We start from the raw sequence: 23,150 nt of genomic DNA on the forward strand, positions 1-23,150 counted from the left end.
TCAACCACACGGTGTTGGTTGGGCCAGGGAAGCTAAGGCCGCTTCTGATGCTAGGAACTCCAGCCTGGTGGTGCTTGGAGGCCCCCAGTTCTGAGAACATGAGATGCTGAGGACTGAAGTTGGATTCCCCAGAAATGGAAGATGAACCAATCGGGTACAAGAGGACAGTGCCTGGGAAGAATCAGAGGGAGTCTGCCTTGGCTGTGTAATGCGTGTGTTCAATGCATGATAGTGTGCATATGCATGTGTGTGTGAGTGTGCGTACATGTGCACACACGTGTGTTAATGATTGACAGAGGCTCATTTCACAACTTACCAAGGGTCACATCCTAGAGCATGTTGGAGCTGAGCTCTCTGCTGCGTGCGTCTTGGCAGCTTCCACCAGGAAGGGCCCCCTCCCCTACGGCATGATCACCATCACAGAACTGCAGAGTGAGTGCCAGACTGGGGATTGGGGGGCATTCTAGACAGAGCGGGGTATTTCCGAAGGACAGGTGGAGACACATCTGTGCCAGCAGGGAGCTCTCTGGGGAACCCTTGACCTCTGGATCCTGGGATTCATAGCTGCTGTGTTGGTGCCACCAGGCTGTGGGGCAGGTGGGCGTGTCTCCCTGACTTCCTGCTCTGTGTGTGTGAGGGGGGGTGCTCAGAACCTCCAGAGTGCTGGGGGTGGGGGACTGGCCAGACTAAAACAGGCAGGTCCCTCCCCAGTCAGGGCTCTTGGTCCAGCGATGCTGCAAAGGGCGCACTCTGGCATCTCCCCACAAACTCTCAGGGTCTCCTGCAGGGTCAACTTCCTCTTACCAGAAGCGAGCTTTATTCTGCTCCTCAAGCCCCACCTCCTTACTCCCCGGTTCCTCTCCTTCCTATGTGGTGGAGCCCCCAGCTGGCACCCACTGGAGGGTGAGCTTTAGGGAGCTACTTAAAGCCTCTGACCCCACCCCTACCCCATCCCACCCTGTGAACTGAAGCTAAGAGCCACGGGACAAACAGGCCTTCACTAGGAGCTAAGCCTGGTGTAGCGTAGACCGTGCTGTAGGGACAGAACAGACACATCCTCCATCAAGCACTGCAGGGGACACAGATTTTGACAGAACTTTCAGTGCTAACAACTGCCAGAAAAAGGAGCAAGAAGTCTGGGGAGTGCAAGGCTGGTGGAGAGTGGTGAGGAGAGGCTCTATTCAGAAGGTGCCTTACGTGGAGCCTGACAAGAAGTGTAGAAATCGGAAGGGAAAGTGTCCTAGGGAAGGAGGGCAGCCATGCAAAAGCCCAGAGGGACAAACACTTGCTTTATAATGGAAGATCAAGGAGCCAGTAGGGCTGGTACAGAGTGGGTGGGGGTGAAGTAGCTGGGTCTGGACCAGGGTCTCTGAGAGGCCAGAGTGGATGTGACACCATGGATGTGAAAAAAAAAAAAAAAAGAATACAGAAAGGGCCAGAGCCATGTTTCAATTTTCTTTCCATGAGCTGAAAGCCATTAAATTATCTGCAGATGAATGAATAAGATCTGTTTATTCCTTCAGGAGATCACCCAGGATGCTGGGTGAGAGCAGAGTGTAGGAGGAGGGGGTCAGAAGTGGAGAGACCCTGGTACTGAGGCAAGAGATGACAGAGAAACAACCAGCTGTGAGCAGAGAGAAGGTGGGGCGAGGCCACACCAGCCAACATTTCATAAAAACCAAAGTGTGTTAAGTTCAATGAGAATGAAAGTGGGGAGAACAGAATTCAAGGTCAGGAAACATCCAGAGGGCCAGGAACTGGCTTGGCCTTGAGACCCCAAGAATGACTATGCCGGGGCCGGGCGGTGGCGCTGGAGGTAAGGTGCCTGCCTTGCCTGCGCTAGCCTAGGACGGACCGCGGTTCGATCCCCCGGCGTCCCATATGGTCCCCCAAGAAGCCAGGAGCAACTTCTGAGCGCATAGCCAGGAGTAACCCCTGAGCGTCACAGGGTGTGGCCCAAAAAAAAAAAAAAAAAAAAGAATGACTATGCCTTGAGCAGACAGAGTAGGAGGAAGTGGGGAGAAAAAGCATGTTCAAAGGCCTCAAGGCAGACAAGCTCTACATTAGGGCTTTAGAGGGGCAAAAAAGGTGGATGGGGAAATGAGTTGGATCAGAGCCTTGGAACCCTTGGACAAGGGCCTGTGACCCAAGAAGAGGATAGGAACATCTTTATTCTCAGCCCAATGGGAATCCATGAGTAGGTTAGGCAGTGCACCATTTTGATTAGATTCTGTTTTCAGCATTTCTGGCATTTCTGAGGAGTAAAGAGGGTGCCAAACTGCTTGGAGAGGTTGTAGGTGGCCAGGAAATTCAAGTGTTAAGAATACAGAGAGGGGGGGCTGGAGAGATAACATGGAGGGAGGGTGTTTGCCTTGCATGCAGAAGGTTGGTGGTTTGAATCCTGGCATCCCATGTCATCCCCCGAGCCTGCCAGGAGCAATTTCTGAGTGTAGAGCCAGGAGTAGCCCCTGAATGCCCCAAGATGTGACCCAAAAACAAGAAAGGAAAGAAAGAAAGAAAGAAAGAAAGAAAGAAAGAAAGAAAGAAAGAAAGAAAGAAAGAAAGAAAGAAAGAAAGAAAGAAAGAAAGAAAGAAAGAAAGAAAGAAAGAGAGAGAGAGAGAAAGAAAGAAAGAAAGAAAGAGAGAGAGAAAGAGAGAGAAAGAAAGAGAGAAAGAAAGAAAGAGAGAGAAAGAAAGAAAGAGAGAAAGAAAGAAAGAAAGAAAGAGAGAGAGAAAGAGAGAGAAAGAAAGAGAGAAAGAAAGAGAGAAAGAGAGTACAGAGAGGGCCAGAGCCAGGTACAGTGGAGAAGGCCTTGCTCGTGTCAGACATGGGTTCGATCCCTGTCACCCATATAGTCCCCTGAGCATGCAAAGAGTGGTTTCTGAGCATAGAGTCATGAGTAAGCTCTGAGCATAGCCAAGTGTGTTCCCTCTATCCAAAAAATAAAAAGCAAAGAAATACAGGCCGAATAACTGGCCCAAGAGATAGTGTGTATGCCAGTGTGTGTGTGTGAGGCCTGAGTTTGTACTGGTACTACATTCCCCCTTTCCCAACCTCTCCCACCCCTGCCCAGCACTACCAGGCATAGATATGGTCACACACACACACACACACACACACACACACACACACACACACACACACACACACACACACACACACACCAGCACCATGAGCCATATAGGCTTGAACTTAAGACAAAAGAAACGCAGAGAAATGAAGGATGTCTGAACTCTAGTAAAAAGGTACTGAAGACACCATATCTGGGACAAGGAAGGTTAGAGCCACAGGGAAGAAAACTCAGCTGCACCTTCATTCACAGAGCAGCCTAAGGAGGAACAATCGCTTATGTGTGTGGTCTGAGCCTGAGAGAGAAACACCCAGCAGATATGTCAAGGAAGCAGCAGGGCCTATGTGGGGAAGCTCAGCAGAAAAGAATTCTAGACAGATGAACAGCAATGTCACCAGGGAGGATCAGCATGCAACCTTCTCAACCTCACTTGCGAGGCTTCCGTTGATAAAATATCCTGAGAGCAAAATGACGAGTGAGCGCATAAGAATGTGAAACTGAAATGGAAAGGAGCAGACTTGAGCCCAAGGCTTTTTTGTTTTTGTGGGAGAAGGGGGCCACACCTAGTGATGGCTTATTCCTGGGCGACCATGCAGAGTTTTGGAGATCAAACCAAAGTTGGCTTATGCAAGGCAAACACCCTACCCACTGTGCTATTGCTCCGGCCCTGGACCCAAGTTCTGAGGGAGTCAAATACTCAAAGAAGCTAAGCAGGTAGGTCACAGCAGTGGAGAAAAGTGAGGGGTATCTCAGCTACCGAAAAGCTTTTCAGGGCAGGGAGCTCCCCTGGAGACTTGTGCTCTGGCTTTCATAGACAGATCCACAAAGCAAAGCTGTTTCTGAGGAACGGGGGTAGAGGGAATAAGACTGAATTGGCTGGTTAGGGCACTTTTCTAGAGCCTGACTACTGAGTTTACCCCCATGTTCTCCTGGGGGCTGCCTGGGTACCCCAGAGTGTTTCCTTTCTATCTTGGAAACAGGTTACCAGGAAGTTCCGAACAATCCAAGGTTCAAATGTTCAGATGGTGGCTGTCAGGGTTCATTCACGTCAGTGGCTGCTTCTATGAATCACTTCTGTTAACTCTGAGAAGTGAAGGAAAGTTCTCTCTCTTCCTTTCCTCCGGCTCTGTATTTAGCCCTGGCATCATTGGTCAGGAAGAAAGTTAACAGGGTCACAAAGTACAGTCAAGAGGTTGGGGCAATAAACTCTCGCAACTTCCCTGTGCTTTTATGGCTGGTGAGATGAGAAGAGAGACTGAAGAGAGATGGCTGTGAAGAGTTTCCAAACCTCCAAAGAAGGTCTCTGGTACTCTGGTGGGCAGAGAACCCATACACTTCCTGTTAGGCAGGAAGTGGGATCAGGAGGGGTGCAGCAGACACTGTCACAATCAAATGCCTGAAGAAATGTCAATAACAAATCCAAGTGGCACCCAGCCCCACCTGCCTGATGCTGTTCAAGAACATGACTTGTCATGTTGCTCTTTCTGCTTCACCTAGATCTTGTCATGCAGAGAAAACATGTGACAAACCCAAGTTGAGGAACAGTTAGAAAACGACTGGCTGGAATCCTGATAAGTGTCACAGGTTGACAAGAGACAGGAGGGACCTGAACCATCCCTGGTCTCCAAAATGGTTCTCAGCCCTACCAGGAATGATCCCTGAGCACAGAGCCAGGAGTAACCTCTGAGCACCACAGGGTGTGGCCCAAAAAAAGAAAAAAAAAAAAGAAAAAAAAAAGAAAGGAGGAAAGAAAGAGGAGTAGCCAGACTGGTGTGGTTTTGGGTTAGGTCTGTTTGCTGGCAAAGACACTTCAAAGTAAGACAGATCCTGAACAGGCTTTAGGATTGGGTGGCAGAAAAGTTTCTGGGAGAGCCAAAGAGGTAGCACAACCATAGGGTGTCTGCCTTGCACATGGTCGGTCAACTGGGATGGACCTGGATTCAACTCCCAGCATTCCATATAGTTTCCCAAGCCTGCCAGGGGCAATTTCTGAGCGAAGAGCCAGAAGTAACCCTGAGAACCGATGAGTGTGGCCCAAAAACAAAAGCAAAAAAAAAAAAAAAAAGAAAAGAAAAGCTTCTGGGAAAGCTTTCTGGATTTGGGTCTCCTGGCTGGTCAGAAGGATGGAGAAAACCATGCCACTATCCTGGGGTGGGTGCAAGGTCGTTGCTAGGGGCATATGCTCTCAAATGACTGTGGAATAAAATGTCTTTAACTCTTTTCATTTGTGACACACAGAGAGTGTCTGTGCATGTGTGGACATGTGCGCATATCCTGAAGCTCTGTACTGTCTGGGGCCGGAGGCGTCCTTCCACTCTCATGGAACTCTTGCTTTCCTCGAAGCTGTAGCTGCTTTCAGAAGCCTGAGAAATATTGAAGCAGTTTTGAGTACTATAGAATGGGGTGTTAGGGACAGGACCACAGTTCACAGAGGGTACTTGCCTTGCATATGACAGACCCTGATTCAATCTCCCGCACAGCATATGATCCCTCGAGCTCACCAGAAGTGATCTCTGAGGGGATGGAACAATAGTACAGCAGATACTTGCCTTGCATGTGACCAACCTGGCTTTCTATATAGTCCTGAATCCCATCAGGTATGATCCCTGAGTGCAGAGCCCTGAGCTTTGCTGGGTGTGCCCCTCACCAAACTAACAAGCAAACAAAAAGCAGGAACTAAAGTGGGTGTGGAGGCAGCCTAGATCATGAGATCACTGCAGGATGTGGGCTGTGGGTAGAGAAACCAAAAGGGGCCTGAGAACAGCCCCCAGCCCTGCCATGCCTAGGAGGGTCTCCAGGCCTGGGTAGTCTTGTTTCTTACCAGGTGTCACTCTGGCCTGTGACTGCCCCACCTGTTTGCATCAGGTCAGCAGTGACAGGCTCACTTCAGCCCTCCCTGCTGCTCCAAGAACTTCAGGGTCACACCCTTCTGATGGCAAAATTTGCCTTGGAAAGCGAACACAGAAAGGGAAAGCCTATGTGTGAAGGAAGCACCATTTCAGCTCCATTTTTTAGAGCTGTTTTTCTTTTTACCATTTTGATTGAGGTACCTGGGTCTGCAACACTATGAACCACACTTTGCATGCAAACACCATTACAACAGCCACTTCCTTCCTAAGGGCCCCTCCCAGCAACTCCTCCTTCATAAACTCAGTTCTATAAGCAAAATTTCCAGTTCTGATAACTTTGGCCATCTGTTTCTACTATGCTTCTTTATATAGCACATGTAAAAGAGTTCTTTTGTTAAATTTATTGTGAAGCTGATGACACCCACACATATATAGATAAATAAAACCAAACTCGTAAAATGCTATAAATGACACATTGATAATTTTTTTTCTATCTTTTATTTTTTTAGTTTTGTTTTGTTTTTTGGGCCACACCATTTGATGCTCAGGGGTTACTCCTGGCTAAGCGCTCAGAAATTGCCCCTGGCTTGGGGGGATCATATGGGACGCCAGGGGATGGAACCACGGTCCTTCCTTGGCTAGCACTTGCAAGGCAGACACCTTACCTCTAGTGCCAACTCACTGGCCCCGTGTATCTATCTTTTATCCAAGTATATAAATTAAAAAATATTAGTATAAATAATTCTATACTGATATATTTCAAAATTTATACAAGATACATAAATCCTAGTATACAATTTAGTAAGAGTGAGAAGAGGAGAAATAAGAAAAAAGTGTTAATTAAATTTCTTTAGTTTAGGTACCTTGGTTTACAGAGTTACTCATAATAGAGATGTTTCTGACATTCACTGTACCAATCCCATCACCAGTGTGATAATCCCTCCACCCTGGTTACCAGTTTCCCAATCTTCCCAAGCCTGCTTAATATTGCTTGGTACAACTAAATGGTAATGAATTATTGGGAAAAAAATCTTCATTGATAGAAAAAAATTGAAAATTGTCCTATCTCGCAATGGGGTCATGTCATTGTACGATGGGCTACTAAGCTGTATATTGCTAGTTGAGCATTCTGTTGTTGGTTTTATTTGCATGTAAGTTCCTTTGTTGATCTTGTGACTTTCAATATTCAATTTCTGACTTTTGCCGTTATGATTATACTGTTTCCTGGAGTTTTGCTAATTGTGTCTATTTCTGCTGAGGCCCTTTTAGCCTCTCAGATCTTGATGCTTGTAGTCCTCAGTTCTGGGAAATTCTTATCTATGATTTCTTTTCCTTGTTTGATTTTGTGTTTGGGTCACGCTTAGTGGTGCTTAGGATTTACTCCTGGTTTGGAGAGATAGCATGGAAGTAGGGCATTTGCCTTGCATGCAGAATGACAGTGGTTCAAATCCCAGCATCCCATATGGTCCCCCGAGCATGCCAGGAGCGATTTCTGAGCATAGAGCCAGGTGTGACCCAAAAGCCAAAAAAAAAAAAAGAAAAGAAAAAGAAAAAAGAATTACTCTTGGTGGGTCGTAAGGTGCCAGGGATCCAACCTAGATCAGCCAGGCGCAAGGCAAACACTCTATCTACTGTACTATCACTTCGGCCTCTTCTTTATTATTTCTGTAACTAGTAGTTCATATTTTCTTTAGAGGCTCTGATTATTCTTATATTGTTCCTTGTAGATACCCTACTGTTATCCAAAACCAAAGGTGTTCCCTCAACTTCCTCTTTCCTTTTCATCTATTTCTTTGATATGTGAAAAGCCACGTGGAACTCACTCAATCCTCCCCTGTCAGCTGAATTTGTATTGGTGAAAGAAAGAGCTTTCAATTTTGCTTGGTGAGCAGAGAGAGACCACAAGGCTAGAAGCCAACCAGACTGCATAATTCTTTCCTGACTGGCTTGGTTTATTAATTCTTTGTGACTACCTTGCTTCAGACCCATCCATCTGGGGTTGGAAATTCGGCATAGGGATTCATTTCACAGTTCCTCTTGACTCATCCCACAGCTCTAAGGTGTGCTGTTTAATTCTTTTCACACTTTTCCCATCTTCTGTTGTTTTCTAGAGGTTTCCTGCATCTTGTCTTGAAGTGCACTGCTATTATTTTGCTGCTCACTTTCTATTGAGTTTTTGTAAATCTCTTCCCATACTCATTTCTGTCACTTTTGACTGCCATTTTCTCTGTTTTTTTTTCCCTTTGTTTTTGTTGTTCTTGTTGCTGCTGTTATTATTGTTTTGTTTTGGGAGTCACATCCAGCAGTGCTCAGGGGTTACACCTGGCTCTGCGCTCAGAAATTGCTCCTGGCAGGCTTGGAGGGCCATCTGGGATGCTGGAAATCAAACCCAGGTCTGTCCTGGGTTAGCTGCAGGCAAGGCAAGCACACTCTGTCACTGTGCTATCACTTTGGCCCATTTTTTTGTTTTTGCTCTTCTGCTTTCTTGTGCTTTGCTGACTACCTGTGTATCATTGCTCATTATACATCTTCATCATGGTGTCATAATAGTCTCTCAGAGAGTGACAGAACTGCCTGGTACTGCTGGAGCCTTTGTTCATTACTTTCACTTACTCACCAGCATGGGCTTCTATGTATCTTCCCCACTGTGTTGGCTATATTCCTGCTGTGCTGAGGGCAAATCTCTATAGTCAGCTTCCCTTAAGGATCTCAGGCATTAGGCTAGTGTTGCTTTCCCCCCCTCCCTCCCCGACCATCTTCACTCAGTGAAGAGTAGATCCATCAGAAGATGTGGAAAAGTCAGACACAGAGGCTGCTGAAACCCAACTGGAAAGGAGGGGAATTCAGTTCCAGCTCCAGGAAAGTCAGGGTGTATCAGGCAGGAGGCTAGTCTCACATGGAAGACTGGAGGAACAAATAGAAGTCTCAGATGTGGAGGTCTGCCTATTGAGATGGTGGAAGACAGCACGGAGGCTACAGGGACCTTCTGTGAAATTTTGTGTTCATTTTCTCCCCCAGAAGCACTGAGCAGGGCCATAAAGAAGTCTTCTCCAGGGGCTGGAGTTCTAGTACAGTAGGTAAGATGCTTGCCTTGCACATAGCTTACCCGGGCTTGATCCCTAGTATCCCATATAGTCCCTGAGTAATTCCTGAGAACAGGAATAATTCCTGAGTTCAGGAGTAATTCCTGAGTGCAAAGCCTGAGCATTGCTGAGTGTGGACCAAAAATTAAGAAGAAGAAGAAGAAGAAGAAGAAGAAGAAGAAGAAGAAGAAGAAGAAGAAGAAGAAGAAGAAGAAGAAGAAGAAGAAGAAGAAGAAGCTGCTACTCTCATCACAAGAACATTCTGGAATTGCATCAGTCCTTGAAGAAGAATGTGCTGATAACTGGCAAAACAATAGCTGCCAGCCAGTGTATCACTGTTAGGGTGAGTCTAGTATACGCAAAAAGACATCTGTGCATAAACTTGGGGAAATCACACATTCCAAAGCTCTATGAAGTGAGAGAGGGGTTATTTCCCACTGTGGACAGATCAGGAATGTGGCTATTGTAACCAAACAAATGAGAAGCCAATACAACATTCGCATTGTGCCACGGAAAAACATCTGTGAAGGGAGAGAGGGATTGGAAGGGAACAGCCAGAACTGGAACCAATGACCTACATATAGGGCAGCTATAAGCTAATCATGGATACTGTTACAGCAGGCATAGAATATTCTTATCATTCTGATTCTTCAAATAGGTTGCATAAAAGTTCTCTTCTCAAGAAAACTACATCTGCAAGATGGCAGATGCCAAATAGACCCATTGTGATGAAATCATAATGGTGTAGAAATCATGATGGTGTAGACCTTCAATTAGCACCACTGTGTTCTGGGGTTGCTTTGTTGTTTTTTGTTTGTTTTTTGTTTTTTGTTTTTTTCAGAGCAGGCATAGCCTGTGGTTCTAGGGGCTACCTCTGACTGTGCTGGGAGTCACCCCTGACTGTGCTGGTGGGTCATGCCTGGCAGTGCTGGGCTTTGAACCAAGGCCACAGCCACATGCCAACCCACTCACCTTAACCTTTGTACTCTCAACATGAATATAGAGCTTTATGTCAATTTTAAAAAATGTTTAGGGCCAGAAAGACAATTCAACAACACCTGTTTTTTTTATGTAGGACTTGCAGTTGGGTCCCCAGCACCAACATTCAATGAGCAGCAACAGGAGTAACCCCAAGCCCAAGCAGAAAGTAGCCAATGAATAACCCAGGATGGAGTTTCCAAATGAAACCCCCAAAATGTTTACATGCAGACAAAAAAGTAGCAGAAAACTTTGGGCAACATCAGAGATGACAGACAGAGACATTCCTGTCTGCATGCAGTGAAAAGACATGGTAGAGGCACTTTTAGGTTTAAGATATTGGATTTGTTTGTTTGTCTTTTGTTTTTCTGGTCCACACCTAGTGGTGCTCAGGGATTGCTCCTGGCTCTGCACTCAGGAACCTGGTGGACTCAGGGACTATATGAAGTGTCAGATCAACAAGACAAATTCCATACCCACTGTACTATCACTCTGGCCTGGTCCTCAGCTCGCTTCCCAGGCTAGGTGGGCTGTGCCATCTGCAAAGACAAAACACTTGTTGGGTGTGCCTGTGAGTATCTTGTTGGTAGGGTGCACTCTTGGCACCTTGACTTCTAGGCAATCTGGATCAAGTACACAGTTGTGGGAGGTGGTAAGAAGGTCCAAATGGATCATTAAATAAATAATCATTATTTATTTATCTTCTTGCTTATTTATTGGATTTTGGACCACACCAAGTGGTGATTAGGGCTTTTTCCTGGCACTATCCAGGGATTATTCCTGATGGTGCCCAGGGAACCATATGAGGTATCAGGAATTGAATATGGGTTGAATTTGTGCAAGCCAAGTGTCCTACCTGCTGTATTATCGCTCCCGCACCTCAGGTGGTCTTGTAGAGCGAGAGGAATCAGCCTCACAAGAACAGTGCAACTAGGCAGATATTGGGAGACATAATGTCACGTTGGCTTCTGCCAGGGAGAGGGGAAAGCTCTTTTGTTTGCTTTTGGGTTTGTTTTGGGGCCACACCCAGCAATGCTCAGGGTGTGATTCTAGCTCACCACTCAGGGATCATTCCTGGGTGGTGCTGGGGATTGAAACGGGATTTGTTGCATGCAAGGGAAGCATCCTCCCACTATACCCCAATATCTCCAGCCCAAAATAGGGAAGTCTTTAGATTATGGGTTGAGTAAAAGCTTATTCTATAATTTGAACAAGTTACACACACACACACACACACACACACACACCTCTAGGACCCAGGAATGGTTCAGTGACTAAGGCATTTGTCTTGCAAGTTGAACTCCCAGTGCCTCCTGTATGTGCCTCTCAAGATCCTAATAGCTCTGCTGGCATCACAAGCAATTTCTATCTGCTTGTCACCAGGGCTGTGTGAGCACTGCAATTCAAGGCATAATCCCCAGAGAGCACCATAATCAGGAATGATCACCTGTGTGAGCACCATGACCAGATGTTTGACCTCCTGTGAGCAACCAAGCATCACTCACACAGCAACATGGAAAGAGGGGACTTTCCTGTACATTGGGAGGGCACTTACCTTGCATGTGGTCGACCAGGCTTTTCTATCTGTGGCATCCCAGATGATCCCAGAGCACCATCAAGAGTGATTCCTGAGTGCAGAAATAACCCTTTAGCATTGCCAAGTATGGCCCCAAAACAAACAAACAAAAAGAAGTAAAAGAACTGGAACAGTGTTTTTTTTTTTTTTTTTTTAGGTCTTTCTCCTCTAGACTTCTTTTTTTTTTTTTTAAATGTAGGGTTCAAGTCTTCCTCTAGACTTTTTATTTTAATTTAACAAATCTGTTTTCATTTAGTTATTCTTCCTTCAGATGTCATTTCTGGCAGTGCACAGGCATTACTACTCCTGGCTTTGTGCTCAGGATTATTCATGGCAGACTCAGGGGACCATTTGGGGCACTGGAAATTAAACCTGGCCCAGCTACATACAAGGCAAGGGCTCTACCCACTGTACTATTTTTTCTTAACTTTTTTTAAAATTTATTTAAAGAAAATACATCACATAGTTGACACAATTGATCATAGTACATTTGTTTCAGGAAGAACAAAGGCAAAGTTATTTAAAAAATAGAAAGAAAAACTAAAGAGATGGAAGAGAAAGGAAAGAAGAAAAAGTTCACTAGCAAGTATATTTTTGAAAATCATTGAATCACCGATGAACTCACTAAAGTCCTAGCAGAAGGGCAGGGATCTCCACATTGCCCTCTAATTGTGAGGTGAAACTAGAGGATGCTCCACATCATCCTGACTTCAATGTTGGATATGCACAGAATTTGGATCTTTAACTACAGAAACCTGACACCAACAACAGCGATTGTGCAAAATTTTTTTTACTGAAACCAAAGAGAATGACTCAGGGGTTGGACACCTAGTATGCCTGGAGCCCAGAGTTGGTCTTATGCCAGAAAACTTCAGGGGTAAGGTCTCCTTGTATTTAGGCCAAGGCTTTTTTTTTTTTTTGGTTTTTGGGCCACACCCGGTAACGCTCAGGGGTTACTCCTGGCTATGTGTTCAGAAGTTGCTCCTGGCTTGGGGGACCATATGGGACACCGGGGGATCGAACCGCGGTCCGTCCAAGGCTAGCGCAGGCAAAGCAGGCACCTTACCTTTAGCGCCACCGCCCGGCCCCCAAGGCTTTTCTTTTCCATCCCCCCCACCCCATATTTTGCTGAGCCTATACAAACAACACTTGCTACTCTAACACTGTTTGTTTGTTTGTTTGTTTGTTTTTGGGCCATGCCTGGCGGTGCTCAGGGGCTACTCCTGGCTGTCTGCTCAGAAATACCTCCTGGCAGGCACGGGGGACCATATGGGACACCGGGATTCGAACCAACCACCTTTGGTCCTGGATCGGCTGCTTGCAAGGCAAATGCCGCTGTGCTATCTCTCCGGGCCCTCTAATACTGTTTTTACTGTATTTCTTTAATTTATCCTTAAAAGAAGGAGATGATGATGAAGAAGAAGATGAACAAGAAGCAAAAGAAGAAAAGAAGAAGAAGATGAAGAAGAAAAGAAGATGAAGAAGAAAAGATGAAGAAGAAGAAGAAAAGAAGATGAAGAAGGAGAAATAGGAGGAGGAGGAGAAGAAGAAGAAAGAAGAAAAAGAAGAAAAAAAGAAAACGAAGAAGAAGAAAAAGAAGAAAAAAAGAAAACGAAGAAGAAGAAGAAGAAGAAGAAGAAGAAGAAGAAGAAGAAGAAGAAGAAGAAGAAGAAGAAGAAGAAGAAGAAGAAGAAGAAGAAGAAGAAGAAGAGCTTACTAAACCTTTTGCTAGGGCTTTAATGGAACAGTATTTTACAGGCAAGAGAGTCCTGGGTTGAATCACATGGTCCCACACAAGCCACAAAACAACAAACAAACAAATAAAAATTGCCTGCATGTTTTCTTTTTCCCCTCAAGGGTTCACACCCAGAAATGTTCAGGGGTTACTTCTGGCTCTGCATTCAAGAATCACATCTTGTAGTGCTTGGGGGATCATATGGGATGCCAGGAATAGAACCTAAGTCAACAAGGCCAGTGCAAGGCCAGTGCTCTACTCACTGTGCTATCTCTTTGATCCCTATGTGTTTTCTTTAAGAAAATTAAACCAAGAAACCGAGAGTCCTGTGGCCCAAAAGGATGAAATTTATTTTTCTTTTGCTTTTTAGGCCACATCCAGAGGGGCTCAAGGACTACTCCTAGCTTTGCACCCAGAAATTGCTCCTGGTAGACTCGGGGGACCATATGGATGCCAGGGATCAAACCCAGGTCCATCTGGGTCAGCAGTGTTCAAGGAAAACACCCTACCGTTGTGCTATCACACCGGCCCCAACAATGACTTTCTAAAAACTAAATACTTAGAAGGCCAGGCAAGAAAACAAAACAAAACAACAACAACAAAACTAATTAATATTGATCATTGTGTCCTATACTTGTTGAATCATTTATTTATTCTAGATATTTTGTGCATTATATTAATCTTTGAATATAGAATTATTTACGAGTGGTAACAATTTGAATTTTATCTTGGTACCCTTTATTCTTAAATTACTGTATTATTTTTATGATAATAGCTAAAGCTTTTTCATGGTTGCTTTACATCAGGTTGAAGATGATTAGTTTATCTAAAATGGCTAAGTTTGCAGGTCAGAGAGAGTATAGTGGGTAGGGTGCTTGCTTTGCATGCAATCGACCCAGGTTCAATCCCCAGCATCCTATATCAGCCTCCTGGATCACCTGACAGGCTTGGAGGATCATTTGTGGTGCTAGGGATAGAGCCCACAGTACTATTACTTAGGCCCATTGAATTTGATGCTTCTAAATTTATATATTGGTATAAATGAGTTAAAATGTCAAAAAGAGGGGCCGGTCGGTGGCACTAGAGGTAAGGTGTCTGCCTTGCCAGCGCTAGCCTAGGATGGACCGCGGTCCGATCCCCCGGTGTCCCATATGGTCCCCCAAGCCAGGAGCGACTTCTGAGCGCATAGCCAGGAGTAACCCCTGAGCGTCACCGGGTGTGGCCCAAAAACAAACAAAACAAAACAAAACAAAAAGTCAAAAAGAAAATTAAACCATCTTACGTTTTTAAACAGCTTTAGATGCTGTTTAAGATAATCTCCTCATATCCCTAATCTACCATACAATTTATAATACGAATTTACAAAGTCATTATAACTAAAAAAAGGTAAATAAAGCATGTTTCAGAGGTGTACATACAATATAAAACTTGAGGTTGAAACCAAAAAAAAAGGGCCCGGAGAGATAGACAGTGGCGTTTGCCTTGCAAGCAGCCGATCCAGGACCAAAGGTGGTTGGTTCGAATCCCGGTGTCCCATATGGTTCTCCGTGCCTGCCAGGAGGTATTTCTGAGCAGACAGCCAGGAGTAACCGCTGAGCATTGCCAGGTGTGGCCCAAAAACCAAAAAAAAAAAAAAAAAAAAAAAAAAAACTTGAGGTTGGTTTTGCTATTTTCAGTTTGGGGCCAGTGCCAAAGATCAAACCTGGGTCAACTAAATACAAGGCAAGTGGCTTAATCTCTGTCCTCTGTCTCCAACCTGGAATTAGAATGTTAATCTGTAAGATAAAAATATAAAGATCCAGGGCCGGAGAGATAGCATGGAGGTAAGGCATTTGCCTTTCATGCAGAAGGTTGGTGGTTCGAATCCTGGCATCCCATATGGTCCCCTGAGCCTGCCAGGAGAGATTTCTGAGCATAGAGCCAGGAGTAACCCCTGAGCGCTGCTGGCTGTGACCCAAAAACAAAACAAAAAAAATTATATATATATTTTGACCCACGTGTTGAGTGATGCCACTCCAGGCATTGTGTTTCTAAGTTCTCAGGTTGATGAAGCAGGGTAATGGTGGAGAAATAATTCACAAGCAGTCAATTAGTTAAAGTTTTATGGGAATCAGTTCTCTTTATTCCTCACAGCCTTTTCTCTGCCATGAGTCTTTCTGCCATCTGCTTTCTTTACTGAGCTCTCTCTGGCCTGTCTCCTAAACCATGTCTCTCTTCCTGTCCTTTTTGCTGCTTCTCTCTCACCTCCCCACAGCCAGACTCTTTCATTCTTTATTTCAAACAGCCCACCCCATCCCAGGTATGAGCTGGTCTGATCATCCAGGTGGGATTAACATCTCAAAAGAAGAGGTTAGGAAAACAGGAAGTTGGGGGAAAGGTTACCTTACATTAATCTATTATCATTGTTTCTTTCCCTTCCACACATGTACTGAGGGACTGTGCTCTTTAGTTGTGGAGTCTGTGTCTATTCTGGCTGCAGCACCGCTGGGATCACATCAGTTGTGGCTTCAGGAAACCTGGACAAGGAAGTGCTGGGGTCACACTTGGATATGCATTTCAGTGTCAGGGCTTGACGTTCCATCTCACAGACCTTAGGCCCTATCTTTTTTTTTTTTTCTTTTTAATAATGGAACACAGTTGCAATAGCATCAAAAAGAATAAAATCCTAGGAATAAATTTAGCCAAGAAGGCAAGATTGAATATACTAAAAACTAGTGTTGTTTAAAGAAAATTTTAAAGCCACAAATAGAAAAATATTCATGTGTGCACAGATTGAAAAACTCTATCTAGGACAGTACCAGTACTCCCCCAAGAGAGCACAGATTCAACATTCAGCACAATGTCTATCAAAATCCCAGTGACTCATTTAAAACAGAAATAGAAAAACCCACCTTAAAATTTATATGGAATCTTAAGGCAAAGAAATCTTGGGAAAGAAAATCAAAACTGAAACTTTTCATATATGGTATGAGTTTAATATCCAAAATATATAAATAATTCCTACAATCAAACAACTAAAAGCAAGCAACCTGCTTATAAATGGGCAAAGAAAGGGTGTGTCTAGAAATTCAAAGATATAAAATGCCAACAATCATATTCATGTCAAGATGTTGGGCACCAATTGTGTTTAGGAAAAGTGCAAATCAAAACCAGGTGGGACCACCTCTCCCCCATCTTTGGGCACTGGTGGGAGTGGACGAGGATGAGCGGCCATGGGAACAGCAAGGCAGTTCCTCCAAGACTGAAAACAGTTTTCAGAATTCTCCGCTCACTAGATTGCGAAGGCTAATCCAGTGCTTTCTAGAGCTAAGATGGGGAAGTAACTGTAGGCCCATCAATGGGTGGATGAATAAACAGGATGTGCACTCTAGTTCTCTCTCTCTCTCTCTCTCTCTCTCTCTCTCTCTCTCTCTCTCTCTCTCTCTCTCTCTCTCTGTATTCAGCCTTAAAAAGAAAGTCATGCACATGATCAACCCCAATATTGCTGTGTCAGTCCCTGGAGGACAAGTGGTGGATGAGTCCACTTCCACAGGGTACATAGAAGAGCCAAATACCAGACAGATACTGTCTATTGTGCATAGACTCTGCTCAAAACTCCTTTCCCACAATGGCAAAGATCAGCATGAAGCCAAGCCAAGGGGCCAAAGAAACAGCACGAGTAGGCATTTGCCTGGCATGTGATTGACCCAGGTTCAAAGTCCCTCCAGGACAGATTCTGGAAAGCAGACCAGGAGTCAGCCCTGAGCAATGCCAGGTGTGGCCCCCAAACAAACAAAAGCACACTAACCCAGCAGAGACAAGAGGCTTCATGAGGGCAAATCTCTGGGAAAAGCAAAGGAGAGCTGAGGGCTCCGTGGCCCCTCTGGCCCAGTGTAAGGAACAGTGAGGGCTGCTGGTGAGTTGTCTAATCTAAGCCTGATCACAAGCTCCCCAACTTATTGGGCCTTCTCCTCCTTTTCCAGAGAAACAATAGCTCTGGATCCTGTTCCCCAAAACCACCTTTCATACAAGCAAATAACATAAGTGTGTGCTGTCTGTGGATGGGTAGTTACTAACCTTTGAGCCAGATAATGTGGCCCTAAAAGGCAAGAGGAAGCTGCTAAAGAGTGGGAGAGGGCTGAAATGCTTCACAGGCAGCTATGCACAACCACCTTGTTGATAGAACTGAACTGACCCGTTTCTAGGCACTAACACAGATTCTCACCTGCCCTTCCTCTCCCTCATCCCATCCTTCCAAGAACAAGGCTGAGTTTCTGAGATGGATGCTGGGTCACCCATTTCCCAATTCTCATCCCACTGGCACCTGCTCGTGACAGTGAGGAAAAGTATCAGTGTCTCTGTGGCCCCGAAGCCCATCTAACCTCCTCATTCATTGCAGAGATTGGTGTGGGCACCGCTGGCTTCGGCCTCTTCTTCATCCTCCTGGGAATACTCCTATACTTTGACTCTGTGCTTCTTGCCTTCGGAAACGTGAGTCCACAGCTTGCCTGCTACACCCTGTATCCTTCTGAGGTCTCTTACAGACAAGGGTCCATTTCATTCATGTGCTGGCCAGGGGGCAGGCACCATTCAGGCCAGGCCGGCAAGGGGGCTGGAGGTGCAGAGAACCTGAACACGTGGACTCTGAAGCCAAGTGCAAGGACAAACCAGGCTTCCCCTACCATGTCACTCTGGCTGAGTAGATATGGATGTGGCCTGACTATAGGCAGTGGGAGAGGAAAGGAATTTAGAAGATATGCATGGGACTGAGAAGGCAGCTGCTCATGAGGAAAAGGTATGGAGAAGGTGGGGAGAGTGTGGAATGTGCTGGAAGAAGGTCGGTGCTAATGAACCTGTGCAGTCTCAGGAGTGAGCTTGATGCAACCCCACAGAGGAGCTGCAGAAATCCGGGGCCTCAGTTCTCACCTCTGTGACAGGGATCAGCCCTGTGGTTGGTCCATTAAGGAGTGAAAGACTTCCCGTCCATGTAGTTAGCCATGACTCTGACACCTAGGAACCCCCTCAAGTTCTCCAAGCCCGTCCACCAGCCACTGGGCACCTAGCTCCATTCCCCAGGGCTGTGTGAGCTGATTGCGTGGCAGAGTCACCATCTCTGATAGTGGCCCCTCTGTCTCTGCTGGCCCTCATGCCTGTCTCCTACTCTCTCCACAGCTGTTGTTCCTGGCCGGCCTCTCCCTCATCATCGGCCTGAGGAAGACTTGCTTTTTCTTCTTCCAGTGGCACAAGCTCAAGGCCACCAGCTTCTTCCTGGGGGGTGTGGCCATGGTGCTTCTACGCTGGCCCCTCCTGGGCATGATCCTAGAAGCATATGGATTCATCAATCTCTTCAAGTGAGTGCAGCCCTTTCAGCAAGGGTTACGGAGCTGGGATGCAGGCCTCCAGGGGACATGCAGAAAGACCTCCCACCCACCCTGTTCCCGCCCACAGAAGAAACTATCTTCAGCTAACCTTGTGCACCCCCTGTGCACAGCAGATAGGAAGCCCAAGCCTGTCTGAGTCCTGGGGCCCTGCTGGGAGGCCAGGCAGGTAACCCACAGTCGCCAGCCCCTGTGTGTATCCCATGGTCATGGTCCTCTACTTTATCTGGTGTGGGCTGGTTAGTTTAGTTTCACTTTGTTTTGTTTGGGGCCATACTTGGTGGTGCTCAGGGGCTACTCCAGTGTCTACACTCAGAAATCACTCCTGGTGGGGCTGGAGAGATAGCATGGAGGTAAGGCTTTTGCCTTGCATGCAGAAGAATGGTGGTTCGAATCCCGGCATCCCATATGGTCCCCCGTGCCTGCCAGGGGCGATTTCTGAGCATAGAGCCAGAAGTAAAACCCCTAAGCGCTGCTGGGTGTGACCCCCCCCCCAAAAAAAAGAAATCACTCCTGACAAGGTTCAGAGAATTATATTAGGTGCAAGGATGGAACCTGGATGGATTACATGCAAAGCAAGTGCCTTCTCTGCTGTACTATCTCTCCAGCCTCTATACACTATCTTGCCAGATCTGGTGCTCAGGCTTAGAGGCTGAGCCCAACATTTTGAAGGCCCTGCCATGGCCTGTCAACTTGGTACCTGGGACTCAGCCCTGCACTTGAGATGTAGCCCCAAAGTTTGGGGCCAGCCTCAAACAAAGGGTTTGAGGAGCTCAGTGAAGATATTCCTCCCCACTGTGCTAGTCCCCGGGGTGATCCTTGGTATTAGTGTAACTGCTGCAGGCAACATGTGGTTCATGGAGGCTACTGAGGCCTGAGGAAGAATAAAGGTGAGCACAGACAGCCCAGAGCAGGGAGGCTGGTGGGGCCCAGCACAATAGGTCTGCCCACAGTCACTATGGCAGATCTCCAGCATTTCCCAAGAGTTTCCTTGTGTGAGGTGCTGAGGTGCAGGAACCACTGGGTCTGTTCCTGCTGGGAAGAGAACCCAAAGTGAAGAAACTGACTGACCCCAGTTCAGAGACTCTAGTAAATTGTAGTACCAAGATCTGAACACAAGGGAGCAGCCTATCTCAGCCTCCCTGCCTCCTCCATTCTTCAAACCCAGGGTCTCATCTTGGGGTTCACATTCTTAGCCATCTCTCTGATAACAGGGGTGCAGAATCAAGCCTGATCCCAGGTCAGGAGCCTGCTACCAGGAACCAACACAGCTGGGACAGTCTCTCCTTTATTCTGGATCTCCATTGACCCCTCTGCTCACTCTCTGCTCCCTCTTCTCCTAGGGGCTTTTTCCCTGTGGCCTTCGGCTTCCTGGGCAATGCCTTTGACATCCCCTACCTGAGTGCGGTGAGTGGCTCTTGCATATGGCTGGGGGTGGTGGTGATGGTAGAGAGCTGCTGACAAAGAATAGGGACCCCATTTCCTCCCACCCCCATCAGACAGAAGCAGAGGTGAGGGTTGTGCCCTCAAGATGGGCATAGAGATGCAATAAGTGTCACTCCTTAGTGAAGACCCTGAGATACGGGGGGTGGGGGTGGGGGCATGATAGCTGGAAAATGCCAGAGACTTCCAAGGAAGTTGCTGCATGGGCTGGACAGTGTCCATGAGAGACTGAGACAGCATGAGGTGGTCTGTCCTATCTGGCCCTCCTGTTCTCTGAAGCAGCTAAAATGACTGCTCTGCCTGTTCACACCCGAGATTACTCACTACCCCACTGTAGAGCCCCCACAAAGTCCCTCATAGCCCCTTGCAGCCCCCTCACAGCCCTTCACAGCCCCCTCTCTGTCCCCCTAACAGCCCCTCTCATAGCATCTTCACAACCTCTCACAACCCTGCATTGAGCCTTCACCCAAGCTTGTCAAGGCTGCCCTTTGGTCTGGCTCTGGGATCTCCTTTTGTCTGCCCTAATGACTCTCCTCTTGCAGCTGTTCCGGAGGCTCCAGGGCGGCAGCAGTTCCATGGTCTGAAGAGCAAAGATGAACCAGCTCCTTGAATTGGGTCCTCACTGAGGGGCCGGGGGGAAGGGCGCCTCTGCACTGACTCATCCCTTTCCTCTGAAATAGCTGTTGCCTAGAGATGGAAGGACAGAATCAAGGGACTCATGGCGCTCCCTCTGCTCCCTCCCAATCAACCCTTGAGGCTGCCTGGACTGTGGGAAGCGGAGTGGGGTCCTGAAGGTCAGGTTGGACTATAGGAATGGGTATGGCCACCATAGATCACTGGTCTAGGAAACAAGATTAAAGCCCAGTCTTTGTCTTGAGATGTCAAGTGTGCTCCCTCCCCTGTCATTGTCACACAGAATTCCAAGTGCACACAGGCCTTTCCATGTGTGAGGAAATGTTGGTAGGGTCTGTATGACCATTGTGCCAACCTCCACATTCCCCATGGCCATGATGGATATGTCTGGCCCTTCACTCCCCGTGGCTGTGACAAGGATGCATCTGTATGACTTGCATCCTAGTGGCTCTGCTTCTCAGCCATCATGTCCACCTGGGTGCACATTGCGTACTGGGACAGAGACAGCCTTGCTTTTTTGAAAAGCTAGTCTGGTGGAGGGGATAGTCCCTGTCCTCGGGGAGAGACTGTTCCTGCAGACTATGGTGAGGCCCCTTGTGAAGCTTCCTAGGACAGCCACTGAGCCAGCAGGGTACTGAGGAGCGATGCAGCAGGAGCCCCACTTTCACTCACTATGCAGCTCAGATCAGCTATAAAACTGGGCCAGGTGCAGCACCCCAATCTCTGTCCCCTGCAAGTCTCTGGGCCTTCCTGATACTGCAGGGGTTCCTGTCCCTGAATCTCTGACACTGCCTGACCCTCTGCCCACTCGTTCATCTCAGATCCCTGTGTGGAGCCAGGAGCTGGAAGGGAACATAGTCTTGAGTCTGGGGTTGATGGGATCTGAAAGTGGGTGTAGGGAGGGACCCTTTCTTCTTCCTCCTCTCCACCGTCACTTTCTGCAGGGACTAAAATTTACGCACTGGGCTTCCCCCAGTCCATTCCAATCCCAGTTCTGCCGTAAATAGTCCTCTTACACCTGACTAAAGGCAAGACAGCTCCCCCTTCCCCTCTCTCTTCCTAGCTTCCCCTCCTATTCCATCACTTTCCTCCTCCTCCCTCTCCCTCTCAATGGGGAAGGGCTAGAGGAAGGCAGGGAGGAGGGGGAGGCAGAGATCATCCAAAGCCCAGAGTTCTGCTAGTCCTTCCTTCAGAGGAGGAGGAGGGAGAGGGGCTGAGGGGACTGCGTCTGGACACTCATTCTGGGCTTAGAAAAGCCCTGATCTGCGGGCTGGGAGAGAGCCCAGGAGACTGACTGCTGCCCAGCAGCCCAGCACACAGCACCTAGAGTGGCTGCAGAGCTCTCTTTGCCAGGATCCAGGGCAGAGCCAAGGTAGGTGTCCTGTGGCATTCACTCCAGTGGTGCAAGCAGGAACCGAGTCCCATGTGGGGTGGGGGATAAAATGGGAGGTGAGCTGATTTTTCTTATTTCCAGCTTAATCGTTCAGTTTTATTTTAAACATTGTTTTCTGTTTGGGTCCACATCTGACAGAAGTCTATCCCTGGTTCATTCCTGGCAGTGCTGGGAACTGAATCTGACTTCCTGCTGTGAAGCCGTAGCTCAATCTTTTGGGGGGCAGAGTAGGGGGCACAAACATGGTAATGCTAGGGCTTACTCCTAGCTCTGCTCTCAGGAATGATTCCTGGTGGTGCTTGAAGAATCCTAGGGGATGTAGGGGATCAAGTCTGGGTTGGGTGCTTGCAAGGCAAGCACCTTCCCAGCTGTATTATTGCTCTGGCCTGAGCTCAGTCTTGTGATTCCTTTCTGGGCCTCATTTTTTTTTTTTTAAGGCTTAGAGAGATTTATTTGTGGTACTATGAAACAGTTCTTGAGAGGTTGATTGTAAAAGCCAAAATAAGAATAATTTTGTGCTGTGTTTTTTTGTTTGTTTGGTTTTTGGTTTTTGGGTCACACCCAGCAGCGCTCAGGGGTTACTCCTGGCTCCATGCTCAGAAATCGCTCCTGGCAGGCTCGGGGGGGACCATATGGGATGCCAGGATTTGAATCAATGACCTTCTGCATGAACAGCAAACGCCTTACCTCCATGCTATCTCTCCAGCCCCGTGCTATGTATTTTTTAATATTTTTACTTAAACACCTTGATTACAAATACGATTGTAGTTGAGTTTCAGTCATATAAAAAACACCCCCCTTCATCAGTGCAACACTCTCTGACCTCTTGTCTTGCATTTTCTGAAGCCAAAAGTTCCTGGATCCTTTACAAAGTGGCTGGAATCAATGCAGGGAATGAACTCTGTGGCCAGACAGGAGATATGAGAGTTCAGGAAGGCTGCCAGGGGCCCCTTCCTGGCTCATGGGCTCATTGGTTTCTCTCAGCAATTCCCATGATTGGGAAGAGCCTGAGACTAAGAACTGAGATTATCC

General features: G+C 47.0%; 1 protein-coding gene across 1 annotated transcript; it reads left to right on the forward strand.

Annotated features, from left to right (window-relative positions):
- Positions 1-335: 335 nt before the first annotated feature.
- Positions 336-20,872, forward strand: GOLT1A (golgi transport 1A). Its single transcript, XM_049770692.1, has 5 exons — positions 336-432; positions 17,671-17,762; positions 18,444-18,622; positions 19,993-20,056; positions 20,635-20,872. The coding sequence occupies exons 1-5, from the start codon at positions 408-410 to the stop codon at positions 20,674-20,676; spliced, it is 402 nt and encodes a 133-aa protein (XP_049626649.1). The 5' UTR covers positions 336-407; the 3' UTR covers positions 20,677-20,872.
- The last annotated feature ends 2,278 nt before the right edge of the window (positions 20,873-23,150 follow it).

The sequence above is a fragment of the Suncus etruscus genome, chromosome 3 (assembly GCF_024139225.1).
Source record: "Suncus etruscus isolate mSunEtr1 chromosome 3, mSunEtr1.pri.cur, whole genome shotgun sequence".
Classification (NCBI taxonomy): domain Eukaryota; kingdom Metazoa; phylum Chordata; class Mammalia; order Eulipotyphla; family Soricidae; genus Suncus; species Suncus etruscus.

Bases quoted from the DNA above. Each gene is read 5' to 3' on its own strand.
- GOLT1A (XM_049770692.1), top strand. From the start codon at position 408: ATGATCACCATCACAGAACTGCAGA. The intron at 433-17,670 runs GTGAGTGCCAGA...CATTCATTGCAG, and splicing joins CACCATCACAGAACTGCAGA to AGATTGGTGTGGGCACCGCT. The intron at 18,623-19,992 runs GTGAGTGCAGCC...CTCTTCTCCTAG, and splicing joins GGATTCATCAATCTCTTCAA to GGGCTTTTTCCCTGTGGCCT.